Genomic DNA, 16,720 nt, shown 5'->3' with positions numbered 1-16,720 from the left:
ATTATCTTATACATGTAGGATTATCTTCAAATCATAATAATACATCATTATTATTACCATGATTATATTATTATTAGTGCATCTCCTGGGGGTTGAGTCTCCCTATGTATTTAAAACCAGGTAACGCCTCTGTTTATAACTTTATTAAGGGGTCCTTGAATGCACTACAGTTATGTGCAACGGTGTGAAAAGTGTACAGTTATTATATGTTTACCTTTCTTCTATCACTTCATCCTTGTTCCCAAATGTCGGTGCTGTGTATAAATGCCTAAATTTGAGCTTTTATTGTCTTTTACGAAACAGAAATTCATCTTCAACAGACTCTAAGACACAGGTGTCAAACTCATGTCTGCCCCGCCACATCATTTATGTGGCCCACGGAAACCTGGAATTAGTATGCGTATTTTCTTTCTAAATGTATTTAACTTACCATTTTGACAGAAAAAAAATATACATGTACTGCATTTAATTTCATATAATTTAAACAAACAGCAAACAATATATTATTATACGTTCCAAACATTGTTTCGCATGAGTAATGATTTTAAAGCAAGTTATCCATCAAATTGTTCACGGTAAACATGATTTTTATGGGAAAACTGGTAGCTCAATTGCTAGAATTTTACCATAAAAAAAATTCTAACAACTGTTGTATTGTTTTTCCACTTACAGTAATATACGGTAAAACCAACAACCTTATATTTTACAGTAAAAACAATAATCTGTTTCCATTTACAGTATATATTGTAAAAAATCTACGGTAACATTTTGGCAACTAAACTGTCAATTTTTTTACCGTAAATTTTAACCATTTTTTCACAGTGTTCATAAAAATATACGTAGTAAGACATATTTGTGTAATGAGGCAATTCATATTTATGTATTATTCACTCTTACAAGTGGCCCTAGGGCAGTCATAACTGCGATGTGGCCCTCAATGAAAACGAGTTTGACACCCCTCCCCAAAATAACTTACAGGGCAGAACAATAAGAGATACACAAATAAAAATATAACATATTATAAAAATATAATATATAATATATACAAATATATACATATATAAATATATAAAAATACATAAAACATATATACAAATATAACAGACAAAAAAACATCCATCCATCCATCCATCCATCTTCAACCGCTTATCCGGAATCGGGTCGCGGGGACGACAGCTCCAGCAGAGACCCCCAGACTTCCCTCTCCAGAGCAACATTAGCAACTTCCTCCTGGGGGATCCCGAAGTGTTCCCAGGCCAGAGAGAAGATGTAATCCCCCCATCTGGTCCTTGGCCCGGGGTCTCCTCCTCCCTAGGGAGACCATCGTGAACCACCCGAGCCACCTAAGATGGCTCTTTTCCAAGCTCTTTTTCCAAGCAAGTCTCTCCCGGGTGACTGAACTTCTCACCTTATCTCTAAGGGAGATGCCAGCCACCCTTCTGAGGAAACTCATTTCGGCCGCTTGTATCCGTAATCTTATTCTTTCGGTCATTACCCACACTTCATGACCATAGGTGAGAGTAGGAATGTAGATAGCTCGGAAGACAAAGAGCTATGCCTTTTGGCTCAGCTCTCGTTTCGTCAAAACAGTGCGGCAGAGAGACTGCAATATTGCCCCAGCTGCTCGATTCTCCGGCTGATTTCCTTCTCCGTCTTTCCCTCACTTGTGAACAAGACCCCGAGATACTTAAACTCCTCCACCTGGGACAGAGTCTCGTTCTCTACCTGGACTGTACAAACCATCGGTTTCCTGCTGAGAACCATGGCCTCAGATTTGGAGAGGCTGTTCCTCATTACAGCCGCTGAACACTCGGCTGCGAACCGATCCAGTGAGAGCTGAAGGTCACGAACCGATGGTGCCATCAGGACCACATCATCTGCAAACAGCAGTGACGCAACCTTTAGCCCCCCGAGACGTACACCCTCTTTGCCATGGTCACGACTCTGCTTAGAAACCCTGTCCATTAAAATCAGAAACAGTATAGGTGACAGAGCGCAGCCCTGGCGGAGACCAATCCCCACTGGAAACGGATCCGACCTATATCCAAGCACCCGGACACAACTCTCGCTTTAGTTGAACAGAGATTGGATGGCCCTCAGCAGGGTCCCCCTCAGCCCGTACTCCCTCAGCACCTCCCACAGGATCTCCCAGGGCACCCGGTCATACGCCTTCTCCAAATCCACAAAGCACATGTAGACTGGATAGGCATACTCCCAGGCCATCTCCAGGATTCCCGCAAGAGTAAAGAGCTGGTCAGTTGTTCCACAGCCAGGACGGAATCCCCATTGCTCCTCTTGAATCTGAGGTTCGACTATCGGCTGGACCCTCCTTTCCAGTACCTTGGCGTAAACTTTCCCAGGGAAGCTGAGTAGCGTGATACCCCTGCAATTAGCACACTTTGTGAATAGGGGAACCACCACCCCAGTCTACCACTCCCTCGGCACTGTCCCAGACTTCCACACAAAAAAAAAAACATAAGAGATATAAAGATGATGCAGCAATCAGTTTGTTTAAAGTAATGGTGGCAGTGAGAACGAAAGTTTATTTTGTATTTTTATGGAATGATGAGTGCAGTGGATGTGTGGGGTCCTGAATGATGGAGTTGGCTTCTCTGCTAACTGCCTGAGTGTAGTGATGTGTGAAGAAGGTCAGGGTGGGTGTGAGTGTTGTTTTACTGGCCTGTTTTATTGTGAGGGAAAGTTTTGTTTTATTGGATACTACAGACTTTATTTATTCCACAATGGGGAAATTATGTGGTCGCAGTGCAGATACAAAAAGTCCACAACAAATAAGGTAAAAACACACAAGAGAGAAACATCAAATACCACGAAGGACATAAAAGACATTACATCGAGGAGAGCTCATGCAACCAGCTGCCACTTCAGCGGTGCCATTTCAGGCTCAGGTCGGTGGTAGACCCGCTAAAAGATGCACTGAACCTGCTGAAAAAGACAAATTGGCGAAGTCTTGGCAGGTGATCGCTGCAGGTTTTGAGGGTCTTATCATCATCATGTTCAACCCCTGCCATGCATTTTCCCATTCGTGCCCGGGCCTGCACCGCACCACCCGGGTCAGGGTTGTTACCGACCTTACTTTTAGTAACGTGATCGATGGTATTCCATACCACTCGTATTAAGAAACGTGATGCTAAACCTCAGGGATACAGGATGTAGGACTTTTATTCTGGTAAAACTGCCATGTGAGAGTGTGTGGAACATCCCCCGGTACTTGGTACTTTATTTTGAAAGGTGTTCAGCATTAACAATCCATCGTCGACAGAAAGGCCAATGACTTATTTTTCAAACAAAATAAACATTCCAAGAAAACAGTGAAATGACTGTAGTTTGTCTGGTGATGAGATCCAAGCTTGTGTTGCAGGGATTTTTGCCTGATTTGATTTTAAGTAAATGTCAGGAATAAACCTGTGGTTGAAAAAATAATGACGTCTATAAATATATATATAGGCTATCATTTTGCCACCTATCACTGTCACGCCTGTATACTATGCAAAAAGCGAAAGTCATTTATCAACAACACCCAGAAACGCCGCCTGCTTCGCTGGGCCTGAGCTCATCTAAGATGGACTGATGCGAAGTGAATAAGTGTTCTGTGGTCTGACGAGTACACATATCAAATTGTTATATAATAGTACTAGTAATAGTAAAAGAGTGTGGGTACTAGACTGGCCTGCCTGTAGTCCAGACCTGTGTCCCATTGAAAATGTGTGGCGCAATATGAAGCCTAAAATACGACAACGGGGACCCCGGACTGTTGAACAACTTAAGCTGTACATCAAGCAAGAATGGGAAATAATTCCAACTAAAAAAAATTCAAAAATTGGTCTTCTTAGTTCCCAAACGTTTACTGAGTGTTATTAAAAGGAAAGGCCATGTAACAAAGTGGTAAAAATGCCCCTGTGACAACTTTTTTGCAATGTGTTGGAGCCACATTGGGCCCACATGCACATTTACACTGGAGTCTGATAAAAATCACATTTTACTGTGACCTATTGTTTATTTTTGGGGTACAGGATATATGTCTTGTAGGAGTGACAGGATCCTCACAAAACCAGATGTAGCATTGTAGTCACCTGTGCAATCTTTTTGCAAAGCGATTTTGTATTTTTTTGGGGGGGTGAAGTTAGTTAGACGTTTTGATTTGATTCAAGAAATGGTATTGTTGAACTTTCAAGGCTATATTTATTTATTCTTAATAGATATGTTTAGGCATGTGCTAACTAACACATCTACCTACTACTTGTTCAACAGTAAAACTGTCTATTTTACTGTGTAGATCGTTCTCCCAAGATGCAGACGGAGATCCGGAGGCAAGGTGTAGGTAAGACAATGATTTATTTTTAGATATGTCCGATAATATCGGACTGACGATATTATCGGCCGATGAATGCTTTAAAATGTAATATCGGAAATTATCGGTATCAGTTTCAAAAAGTAAAATTTATGACTTTTTAAAACACTGCTGTACGGAGTGGTACATGGACGTAGGGAGAAGTACAGAGCAGTTGCGTCTCCCAGTCATACTTGCCAACCCTCCAGATTTTCCCGGGAGACTCCCGAATTTCAGTGCCCCTCCCGAAAATCTCCCGGGGCAACCATTCTCCCGAATTTCTCCTGATTTCCACCTAGACAACAATATTGGGGGCGTGCCGGCCCAGTCACATAATATCTACGGCTTTTCACACACACAAGTGAATGCAACGCATACTTGGTCAACAGCCATACAGGTCAAACTGATGGTTTAGTAGAAGACTGCTTTTAAAAGGATGCAAACACATGCTACTTCCAATCATATAAGAAAAGTGTACCTGATAAAATTAACCACAGTACACGACGTAACTGTTGCAAAGAGCAAATAAGACAGCCAGACTGAGTGTGGCGGAAAACAGGACTAAGTAGCTCTCCGATTAGTGCCCAAGAGCAGGTGAGCGTCCCGAACACTAATCAGAGGCAGGTGAGACTAATTTGCAGCCACGGCAACTAAAACACAAACCCAGGGGTGCTCAAAACAGAAACTGAGGGAGTCAAAAACTAAACAAAACATGATCCTGGCAACGGATCGTGACAAAAACAGCACAGTTTTTGCCTTACAACAGTACCAAGGAGCAGCCAGAGCTTATAAACACTTTTAGAAAAATGTGTTAATTGTATTTATCAGAGAGTTACCTGCCAAAAGTTTGCAGTTTTTATTATTTTAATTTAAACATTATTAGAGCGGTTTGCTCCTTATTGTATCCAAAATGAACCAGTTGTTGAACATTTAACCATTACTACTACAAAGAGGAAGTCTGTGATGTAAGTCCCAATACCGTATTTTCCGGACCATAGGGCGCACCGGATTATAAGGCGCATTAAAGGAGTCATAATTTTTTTTTTTTTTTCTAACTGTAAAACACTTCCTTGTGGTCTACATAACATGTAACTGTGTTTTTTTGGTCAAAATGTTGCATAGATGATGTCTTACAGATCATCTTTAAGCCGCTTTCTGACAGTCGCTTCAGGATGCGTCGTTTTGTGGGCGGTCTTATTTACGTGGCTCACCTTCGACAGCGTCTTCTTCCCGTCATCTTTGTTGTAGCGGTGTAGCGTGCAAGGACGGGAGTGGAAGAAGTGTCAAAAGATGGCGCTAACGGTTTTAATGGCATTCAGACTTTACTTCAATCAATAACGGAGCAGCATCTCCTCATCCGGAAACAACAAAACCGGAAATGTGTCCCGTGAAAAAACGTACGACCGGAACTCTCTAATAACTAAAATTCCTTGGGTAAATAATGTAAACTCACTACACCGGTATGTTTTAGTGCTTTAATGGCGAGTTTACTGACAGTTATTGATTGATTGAGATATAAGTAAGAACTTTATACTACTTTATATTAGAAATGGCAACAGTGGAGGATGAATGTCCCATAACAAGAAGATAGAGAAAAAAAAGAAGCTTATCGACTACGGTGTCGGCACAGACTACAAAGGCGGACAAGCGCAATTTTTCAGCACTTATGCAGAGCCCAAATACAGATCAGCAGGTACCAGAAGGTAAGAAAAGTTGCTTTTGCATAATATTGCGAAACAAAACGCCAGATAATATGTCTTACCTTATACACACACCATAATAATACTCCTATGTTGAAGCACAGTACAATCCATCAAGCGGTGCGGCTTCATAGCTTACCAAAGTCGTACTAAAACATTTTGATAGATTTTTGAGCGCCGTGTGTAATGTTCTATATTTTTCAATGGAACATTTAAAATGTTGGTGTTGTTCACTTGAGAGATATTGCCATCATAGTGGTGATATACACTTATCGCTTATGCTTGACTGCCATCTACTTGTCACACTTATCATTACACAATGTACCAAATAAAATAGCTTTGAGGTCGGTAAGCACAACCAAACGTGTTCCTTACATTAGGCGCACAAGGTTATAAGGCGCACGGTCAAGTTTTGAGAAAAAAAAAAAGATTTTAAGTGTGCCATGTAGTCTGGAAAATACGGTACTTATATCCCAAATCACTGTGTGAGTCATGTATTGTTATTACAGTTAAGGTGGGGTATATTTGTGTTTCTGTCAGTGGTTAATTTATCTTCACATTGTAAATACAGTACATATTTTATAATGGTCACAGTTTAACCCTGGAATATTTTTTTTTCTATTTCCATTCTGTCCTGGGGGAAACATTATTTCTAATAAAAAAATGGTGTTTCTCTTAAAAGAACAACTCCCGACCTTCAAGTGCTCATGTCAACAATACGTGTCTCTCTCTCTGTGTGTGTGTGTGTGTGTGTGTTCTTGTATTTCTACCTTTCTTGAGACATCAAGAAGGAAAAGTAGCTTCCATATGAGGAGGTGTGAACAAGTGATGACATAAATCATGGTCCCAATAACATTGCATCTAATAGAGAATGTCTCATTTGCACCCCTGCTGGTGACATCTATCAAAATGAGGGTGGTCCCAAAAAGGAAGGATTTTTCAAATTGTCTGTGTGTCGGTTTTAAAAGTGCTCCCCCTCTGGTCAACACATGAAATAACAAGTGTGTGCAAGAAAGTGAAATGCGCGCCCTTTTGGCCAAAATTGATAAAAATAAAATACAAATATGTATATCAATCAATCAATCAATGTTTATTTATATAGCCCTAAATCACAAGTGTCTCAAAGGGCTGTACAAGCCACAACGACATCTATATAGAGACACAATGTGATAACTTGAAGTAAATAATGAAGATTAAAAACCAATTACAAACAAAAAATTCAAAAAATATATTTTTTTTTACCAAAAGCAGTCTTTTTCTCAAAATGTGTCGACTTTTTTCTTATAAAATTGGGAAAAAAATATCATATTCTTTCTGTTTCTGTAACATTGCAATATTTTCTCATTAAAGTATTACTTTTTAATGTACATGTATTACTTCTTAATGCAAAATGGCGACATTTGTCATGTAACATTCTGACTTTTATCACAATATTGCCAATTTTTTGTTGTTGTTCTTGTAAAATGGTGAAATTTTTGGAGTAAAACGATGACTTTTGTCATAATTTTGCCAAGTAAAATTTTGATTATTATTATAATATTGCCAACATTTTAAAGTTTTCTTATAAAATTTTTACTTTTGTCGTTTAAAATTACGACTCTTTTTATAAAATTGCCAAAATGTTAAGCTTTTCTTGTAAAATTGCGACTGTTATTGAGTAAAATTCCACATTTTATCATAATATTGCAGAAATGTTCAGTTTTTCTTGTCAAATTCTGACTTGGGTTGAGAAAAATTACGACTTTTATTATAACACTGCCAAAACTCAAGTTTTTCTTGTGAAAGTGTGACCTTTTTCTTGTGAAATTCCAACTCATTTTTCACAACAAGCTTTTTTATATTTGCATAGTATGTATATTTCATTAATGTTGTAAATACACATATTTATATATCTAGAAAGGGTGATCCTAAAGAGCTAGGCATTTTTCAGAGGTCTCAAGAAGGTAACACATACAAAAACCTATGTGTGTGTGTGTGTGTGTGTGTGTGTGTGTGTGTATGTGTGTGTGCTCTACCTGTGTCTATTACAGGGGTCCAGTGGACCCGGGTTTTCCTCCACTAAAGGAACCACAATCTTCTCAGCCATGTCGGTCAGTAAGGAGAATGTCGGGTAAACGATGAAGTCTATGAAACCTGCAGGAAAGAAGTTCAATGTTAACGTACTGAAATGAAGTGGATTACACAAATATTGTCCAACGTACCGATCTGAGACTCGGCCACCAGTGTGCTTTTTCGGTCACACAGAGGAGAGAAGGGCAGGCCCAGCTCCGCCTCTCTATCACCCTCCCCGTGGGAGAAAGAAGAGATAACTTAAAAGGCATCTCACTCCAAATAATACCTAACAGGTCATGTGACTTGTGCACAAAATATCAGATAAAATGTGTTTTTACTGTAATATATGAATATTGTATCTTCTTTCTTGTTCTGGTCAAACGGCAACACAAGAGCTTCTTACTGATTACACAGAAAACACATCAGACCGTGACGACAATGCAAAATGAAGTACAAACGATAAAACATTGAATATTAAGAGTACCGTATGTGAAATTTGGACTCCTGCCTTGTTTACTTCCCTGACGACTTCCTCACAGTTTTGTAATCAATCAGAAATATCAAGCAGCTAAAATGTGCCAAACATGGGGAAATGTTGTGTATACATTACCCATTATGCATTCTAATGGATAGATATGTGTGTTGACTTTATTCGTTGGTTATAGTTAATTTATACCATGAGTAGGGAAAGTTGTTTGGATTGGGTGACATATATTGATGCTCTGCTCAGATTACTTGAAAACAGATAGATATATTTGACCTCCATACCAGAACGAAACATCTTCCAAGTTTCACATCAAATTAATTTGCAGAGGAATCAATTCAGGCTAAAATACACCGTGAGGAATTTGTGAGGTCTCGCAGGCTGCACTGAAGACTTTGGCGGACTGCACTTCCTTGGCCCGTGTGCCATAGTTTGGACATCACTGAAATACGAGCTACATCGCAAACGTAATAACGCAATAAATAACTTAGTTGTCCACTGCCAAACATAGGAGGCACTTATCCAAATAAAATTAGTTTTTAGGAAAATCATTCTTCATATTGTCGGAGGACGGTGATGCTATTGTCTTATAGTAAAAGGCTAAGCTATCTACACAACAAATAGAGCTAACATTGCTAACGTATCATTTACACATTTCTGACCTATAGTTATTACTTACCGTTTTGTTGTCTCCTTCATTGCCATAAATGGTTGGCACCGAGCCAACTAAAAAAGCCCATTAAAAGTAGTTTATCGGAAAATTCATCTTTTTGCAAAGGTTTGTGGGTGGAGCGGGGGTACTCTTTGAATACACTCAGAGCAACTTATTCACGGGTAAAAGCACGTTGACACAAAACAAAAAAGTTTGCCAGGCGCTTCGTACTTCTTCAGATGAGACTGGAGGTTTGGATAGTGTCCTAAATTGGGTAATGTTCGTTCTTCAAGTCGTATCTTGGCCATTTTGTTGTCTAAACAAGTGGTCTCCCACCACCGGTCTGGGGACCGGTACCGGTCCGTGAAGCATTTGCTACCAGGCCGGAGAGAAACATTAAATAATTTATAAAGGACTGCATTTTCTCCAACTTAACTTTGGCTTGTCCCACTAGACCAGGGGTGTCAAACTTGTTTTCATTGAGGGCCACGCCGCAGTCATGGCTGCCAATAGAGGGCCGCTTGTAACAGTAAATAATTAATGAATTTGCCTATGAATTTAAATATTTCACATTTTTTGTACGTAAAGAGCAAAACAAATCTGTGGATTTGACCACTGTTTTTTACAGAACAATAATTGGCTTAGTTGCCAGACTTTTACTGTAAAATATATGGTGCTATTCTATTATTATTATGTTTACAACATATTACTGTAAATAGAAATACAGTACCGCTGTTTCATTTTATTTTGGCAACTCAGCTGCCAGTTTTTTAACATAGTAAAATGTGGTACCACAAAATCATCAACCGTGGATTTAAAAAAAACAAAAAACAACTGACAGCTCAGTCGACAGAATTTTACTGTAAAAAAACAAACATTGGTCGTTTTTTTTTTCAACTTACTGTAATATGCTGTAAAAAAAAAAATCCCTACATTTTACAGTAAAATCTATTGGTCATTTTATAGTGCTGAATTTCCCCCAGGGATCAATAAAGTACGTTCTATTCTATTTTATTCTAAACCATAAGTTAAGCAGAAATTTAAGTATTTATTTGGATTTTGACCAACAAAGTTAGATAATATAATATTTGTTGCAATATTGGACACTATTTTTTTCCCCTGTCAAACTAGAAAAAAACCCTAATACCTTTAGTTAAAAAATAAGAAAGTAAAGAGTGAAAATATAAGGTATTTTATTGACACAAATTATTTCCAGGCTTTTGCAGGCCATATAAAATGATGTGGAGGGCCTTGAGCTTGTTTATAGATGTACAATAAAACTCCTCATGGGAAGTTGCCATTTGTTATAACTTTGTGACATGATACAATGCACATTCATGACCATATCAAATATAAATGTGACAGATTGTAGCCAAAGGCTGATTTCCATCAGCATTTCACTGCTAAGAAACAAGTGCAGGGCTCCCACTAATCCAGCGTTATAGTGAGTTGTATTTTTCACAAGTGGGAAGCCGGTCCCTGAAAATAATGCCTACATTAAACCGCTCCGTGGTGCAAAAAAGGTTGGGGACCCCTGGTCTAAACTACAAATGGGGGACGCGCGCAAGGCAGTTTGGGTAGATGTATTATACCAGGGGTGTCCAAACTTTTTCCACTGAGGGCCGCACACGGGAAAATTAAAGCATGCGGGGGCCAATTTGATATTTTTCATTTTCAAAACCATAACAAAATATATGGATTTTTTTATTTATTTATTTATTTTTTTACCTTTAGGGCTCCCGGGGACCATAAAGGGTCTCAATTATTAAAATGTTAAAATTTGTTAAAAAAAAGTTAAATTATTATTTTTTTAAATTTATTTAACGCTTACAGTAAATTTCTACAGTTTATCAACTTCAGGTTGATATTAAGTTAAAAAAAAAAAAAGCCTTTCCTGTCAAAGACAACTTTGTTTTTTATAATAAAACTGAAATATGCAGTATTTCCCCCACTGCCAAAAACATTCAGAAAGCAATGTTTGATGTGAAGTAATTAGAGCCTTAAAAAGATCAATAATGCAGGACACCATTGATTTTAATGTGTTATTATTTTTGAGTAATCACAGTGAAAAGATGAATAAAATCCCATTAAATATATTTGGGATCCAAAAGGTGCCCCACTCCTAAAGTGATACATTGTTATTAGTTGTTTTTACTTTCAACACTTAAGTTACGAGATCAACTTCAGATATATCTGTCGATTTTACGTTTGAACTATTATTTTGTTTGTTTTATGCTCTTTTGTCAAAGAAAATGTTGATATATATATGGCAACCACACAATATATGCAATATTTTCCACATAAAACATTTTAAAGTGAAATATTTTAACTAATTGGAGCCTTGAATAGTTCAATAATTCATTATAACATAGATTTTTTTTTATTTTTTTATTTTTTTGAGCAATGGCAAAAAAATAAAAAATAAAGATAGACAAAAGAAGAAAAAAAAACAGCCTGCATGGCAGCTTTGTGTCAACATTGCAACTTTTTCTAGTTAGATTTCACCTCATTCCACATTTTTTTATGTTTTTTTTAACTTTTGCAATATCATTTCCAGAATGTGTGGCGGGCCGGTAAACAATTAGCTGCGGGCCGCAAATGGCCCCCGGGCCGCACTTTGGACACCCCTGTATTATACCATGTATGGATAATCCGCTGACAATGTTCCCGATTGCTGACGTCACCAATTGGGAACATTTGGAGGGAGTAGGCAAAATTTTCGAGACTTATGCAGATCCCAAATGCACAACAGCAGGTACCAATAGGTAGGAAAACTTGGTTTTGCAATATCGGGGCCCCTTTAAGTCAGTTTAATGTTGCATGTGACCTTTGCCCCGCCTCCTGCCCAATGCCAACCATGATTGGTTGTACTCCCTCCCAGGAGACCTTGCAGTGCAAATGATGGATGAAAGATGTTTGATATTCATATCAGTCTGGATGTCTTTCCAGTTTGATTGATGTGAAACAGCCATAGTCCAAATAACCTTTGGAAGGTTTTTGCCTTCTGGTTCTTACCTGTAGAAAAAACTCCTCCATCAAGGCTTTGGTCCATCGCGAGTGAAGTGTCCAAGGTTTAGACGGATGACTGATGTCTGCTGTGTGGAGTAACAGGGAGAGGGCTTTGGATTTCTCAATCCTGTTGGAATAATAACGAGAAGAATGAAAATAAAAAAAATCATCTTCATGTGGGTAAAATAGAGAAGAGTAGACTTGGCAATAAATTTCCTTTCATGTTGTTGCATGCAGGATTTCATGGCTTTGACTTGCAGAAGGTGAGAGGACATGTCTGTAGACAACACCATCTCTATGACCAGTGAGCGCAGCTCCCTGTGAACAAACACACTCAATGATGAATACGTACAGTACAGGCCAAAAGTTTGGACACACCTTCTCCTCATTCAATGCATTTTCTTTATTTTCATGACTATTTACATTGTAGATTGTCACATCAAAACTATGAATGAACACATGTGGAGTTATGTACTTAACAAAACAGGTAAAATAACTGAAAACATGATTTATATTCTAGTGTCTTCAAAATAGCCAGCCTCTGCTCTGATTAGTTTTTTGCACACTCTAGGCATTCTCTCCATGAGCTTCAAGAGGTAGTCACCTTAAAGGGTTTTCACTTCACAGGTGTCATAGTTTTAAAGCCTTCAGTGACAATCTACAATGTAAAGAGTCATGAAAATAAAAGAAAACACATTGAAAAGAGAAGGTGTGTCCAAACTTTTGGCCTGTACTGAATAGCATAAATTATAATTTGACTTTAAAAAATTTGGTAGGCCTATATGCCCCCCCAAAAAATAAAAAATAAAAATCATCAACCACTATATGATACAATACATTCAAAAAATCAGTTCAAGTCAAGGCGTCTAGTATTTACTAATCAGTTATATTATTTTCTCTGTACTTTGCCATTTTTTGTCATGATTTGCATATTATGTACTGTACTTATGAAAATAAATATTAAAAGACGGATATTGCATTTTTTTAATGGAAGAATAATTTTACAAGAATACAATTATATTACTTTAATGGAAAAAACATTTGACTTAAATACATTTGCAAAACCATGTTGTTTTGAAGAAACAATTCATATATATGATGAATACCGGTGTATATTTTAATATTCTTCATTCAGAAAATGTGTTAGAAATGGACTGTAGAACAAAATGTTCACCAAAGTATATCCAATACCTATTATCTTGACATCCCACTGGGTTGTGAGTTTTTCCTTGCCCTTATGTGGAATCTAGAACCGAGGATGTCGTTGTGGCTTGTGCAGCCCTTTGAGACACTTGTGATTTAGGGCTATATAAATAAACATTGATATTTACACCCCAAGTATTTGTGTTCGATGAAAATTGAAATCATTGTAGGTCCCCCGTAAATAGTGTAAAATAAATATTACAAAAATATTAAGAAGAATAAAATATTTTTATTTTGAAGAAAAAATATATATATAAGAGAATAAGTTAACATTTTTTGGGGGGAAAAAAATGTGCAATAATTAAGTAGATGTTTTTAACAACAATGTTTTTAACAAAAATAAAATCATATGCTAAAAAATGTTTATTATCGCAAACAATATTGCTTTTGAAAAAATATAAATTGTGGCTCAAATATCTTTGAGCCACAATTTTACTCTTTACAATTAAGACATACTATATTATATTGTATTGTATTAATATTATAATATATACACCACAATTAAAGTGGTAAAGTGTGTTAAATATGGTTAGAGTCCTCATAGGCCCCCTTTAAGTCAAGGGTCTTCATTGTTTTCCAGACCTAAAACCCCCAAACTGGTAGAGAGGTGAAGCGGGGACCCCCTACTTACAGTAAATAACCTTGCTAAAATTGTGATTGTGTTTTAATTTTGAAGGTACCTTGTTATTGTGCAATACTAGTATATTTAAATAATGCCATTGCTAAACTGCACTACGGTGGGTCAGATCAATGATGGGGACTTATGATGATTTGTGTCTCTACTGACTTATAAATGCTTTAAGTCATCAGGTTCATGAATTTCGGCGGGAGCTTCCACACAGTTTTGGATGCCACTGTTCGCAGGGTTTTTCAGTCTAGCTACATTGTGAGGTCACATCGAGGTGAAAGCACTTATTCGGCTTAAACCAAGCTCTCAGCAATGAGGAAACACAAAAAAAGGTATGATACAGTTTTATTTTTAGGTAACCGTGCATGCGCATAATAACACGTTTTTGTTCGCACTCGATCGGAGAGTGGGGAAGTGGACCTAATGCTGTGACCGGGTGAATCTTTACAATGTTTATGATGTTAATTCAAAACCGTGTCTAAAAAAAATAGTGGAGACGACTTCAAGATATATACTTAAAATGTGTACATTTTCAAAAGGAAAGTACTTGCCGTGGTTTCAGTTTTTGGAATCTGGAAACGTCCCCTTTAAGCAATATAAAAAAATAATACAAATAAAAAGAATAAAATCATCTTGTTTTGAGGAAAATGTTCTTATATTATGAAAACAAGTTACTTTTTTATTCTAACGCAATAATGAAGTAGTTGTATTTTTTTTAAGAAAAAAAATAAAATTTGTAATATTGCCAAAATAAAATCATATTGTTGTTGTTGAAATGTCATTACTCATATATATAATATGCTATATTATAAGTAATATATTATAGTGTAATATATTTATATTTTTAAGTCACAATTTGTTATTTATTTATAATGTATTATATTGTATTATACTGCATTATATTATATTATAATTTTCCTGTTCTTATAAAATAAAATACAAATACAATACAATACAAATACAAGAAGAAGTAAAATCCAGTATTTAAAAAATTAAAAAAACTCATGTCTTACATCCATTCCTCTCGGGTCAAGTGAATAAAAATGTTCATATGGTCGTCCTGCAGGAGGCGGAATGCTGCACTCAGGTGATGACTTTCCTGCACGGACCTGTCGTTGTAAATCAGAGCAAACTCTGACCTGACAGTGAAGAAAGACATGAAAGGGTAGTTTTCTTTGAGTGTTTACAACATTCTTCAACTTAATGACATCTTTACCAGAAATGTAGACATTATTATAACACAATATGCATATTTGAACTGTTTTTTTTTTTCTTGTTCCGGCACTTTGCATTTTTACCTTTTTTTGTCACAATGCTTATTTTTGTTCCTTTAAATATTAGGAATTTAACCAATTCCTAATATTTCTCACGGAACCATTTTCTAGCTATATATATATGAATATTATTCATCATAACTTGAATATGAATGTGATGAAGTTGCGTTTGCAGGAGTACACCTATAAGATAATATATGGATCAGATTATTTTAAATTAATACTAATATTACGCAATCATTTATTCTGAAATATTGACCAATATGTTATTTGTGTTTCTTTGCATGGTAAACCTTTCATAAGGTGGTGTCATATCCCCACGCTTTGACAGTGACGTCGCCATTTTAAATTTTCCCCTCACCTAAAAAAATTGTAGCTCAGGAGCATTTTAACAATACAGAAAAAAAACAAGCAAGAATAAAATGTACATAATGTATGTACAAAACCCAAAACCAGTGAAGTAGGCACATTGTGTAAATGGTAAATAAAAACAGAATAATGGTAATGCATCAAAAAGCGGCATCAGTGTGTAAAGGATATCACCACATGGGCTCCGGAACACTTCAGAAAACAACTGTCAGTAACTATAGTTTTGTCGCTACCTCTGTAAGTGCAAGTTAATACTCTACCATGCGAAGCGAAAGCCATTTATCAACAACACCCAGAAACGCCGTCGGCTTCGCTAGGCCCGAGCTCATCTAAGATGGACTGATGCAAAGTGGAAAAGTGTTCTGTGGTCTGACGAGATTACATTTCAAATACATTTTGGAAACTGTGGACGTCGTGTCCTCCGGAACAAAGAGGAAAAGAACCATCCGGACTGTTATAGGCGAAAAGTTGAAAAGCCAGCATCTGTGATGGTATGGGGGTGTATTAGTGCCCAAGGCATGGGTAACTTACACATCTGTGAAGGCGCCGTTGATGCTGAAAGGTACATACAGGTTTTGGAGCAACATGTGTTGCCATCCAAGCAACGTTATCATGGACGCCCCTGCTTATTTCAGCAAGACAATGCCAAGACACATGTTACAACAGCGTGGCTTAATAGTAAAAGAGTGCGGGTACTAGACTGGCCTGCCTGTAGTCCAGACCTGTCTCCCATTGTAAATGTGTGGCACATTATGCAGCCTATAATACCACAACGGAGACCCCGGACTGCTGAACAGCATAAGCTGTACATCAAGCAAGAATGGGAAAGAATTCCATGTGAAAAGCAGTGGCGACGTGCTTTACACCACTGCTTCCAACGCTTTGCATTGGACTTGGTGATGTATGGCTTAGATGCAGCTGCTCGGCCATGGAAACCCATTCCATGAAGCTCTCTGCGTACTGTATGTGGGCTAATTGGAAGGTCACATGAAGTTTGGAGC

At 37.4% G+C, this 16,720-nt stretch overlaps 1 protein-coding gene across 3 annotated transcripts in view; it reads right to left on the bottom strand.

The window, feature by feature from the left end:
• LOC133643154 (dual specificity calcium/calmodulin-dependent 3',5'-cyclic nucleotide phosphodiesterase 1B-like) overlaps positions 1-16,720 on the bottom strand; it is a 74,298-nt gene that overhangs the window by 4,237 nt on the left and 53,341 nt on the right. For 2 of the 3 annotated variants that reach the window (XM_062037567.1, XM_062037565.1), the window contains exons 8-12: positions 15,090-15,215; positions 12,464-12,563; positions 12,252-12,374; positions 8,250-8,331; positions 8,064-8,181 (exon numbers count right to left, since the gene is read on the bottom strand). In XM_062037567.1, coding sequence (XP_061893551.1) covers positions 8,064-8,181; positions 8,250-8,331; positions 12,252-12,374; positions 12,464-12,563; positions 15,090-15,215 — 549 coding nt within the window. The remainder of the gene's footprint in view (positions 1-8,063; positions 8,182-8,249; positions 8,332-12,251; positions 12,375-12,463; positions 12,564-15,089; positions 15,216-16,720) is intronic. The other variant, XM_062037566.1, reaches the window with a different exon arrangement.

Source organism: Entelurus aequoreus, linkage group LG26 (genome assembly GCF_033978785.1).
Source record: "Entelurus aequoreus isolate RoL-2023_Sb linkage group LG26, RoL_Eaeq_v1.1, whole genome shotgun sequence".
Taxonomy (NCBI): domain Eukaryota; kingdom Metazoa; phylum Chordata; class Actinopteri; order Syngnathiformes; family Syngnathidae; genus Entelurus; species Entelurus aequoreus.
This window is presented reverse-complemented; position numbering and strand designations above follow the sequence as displayed.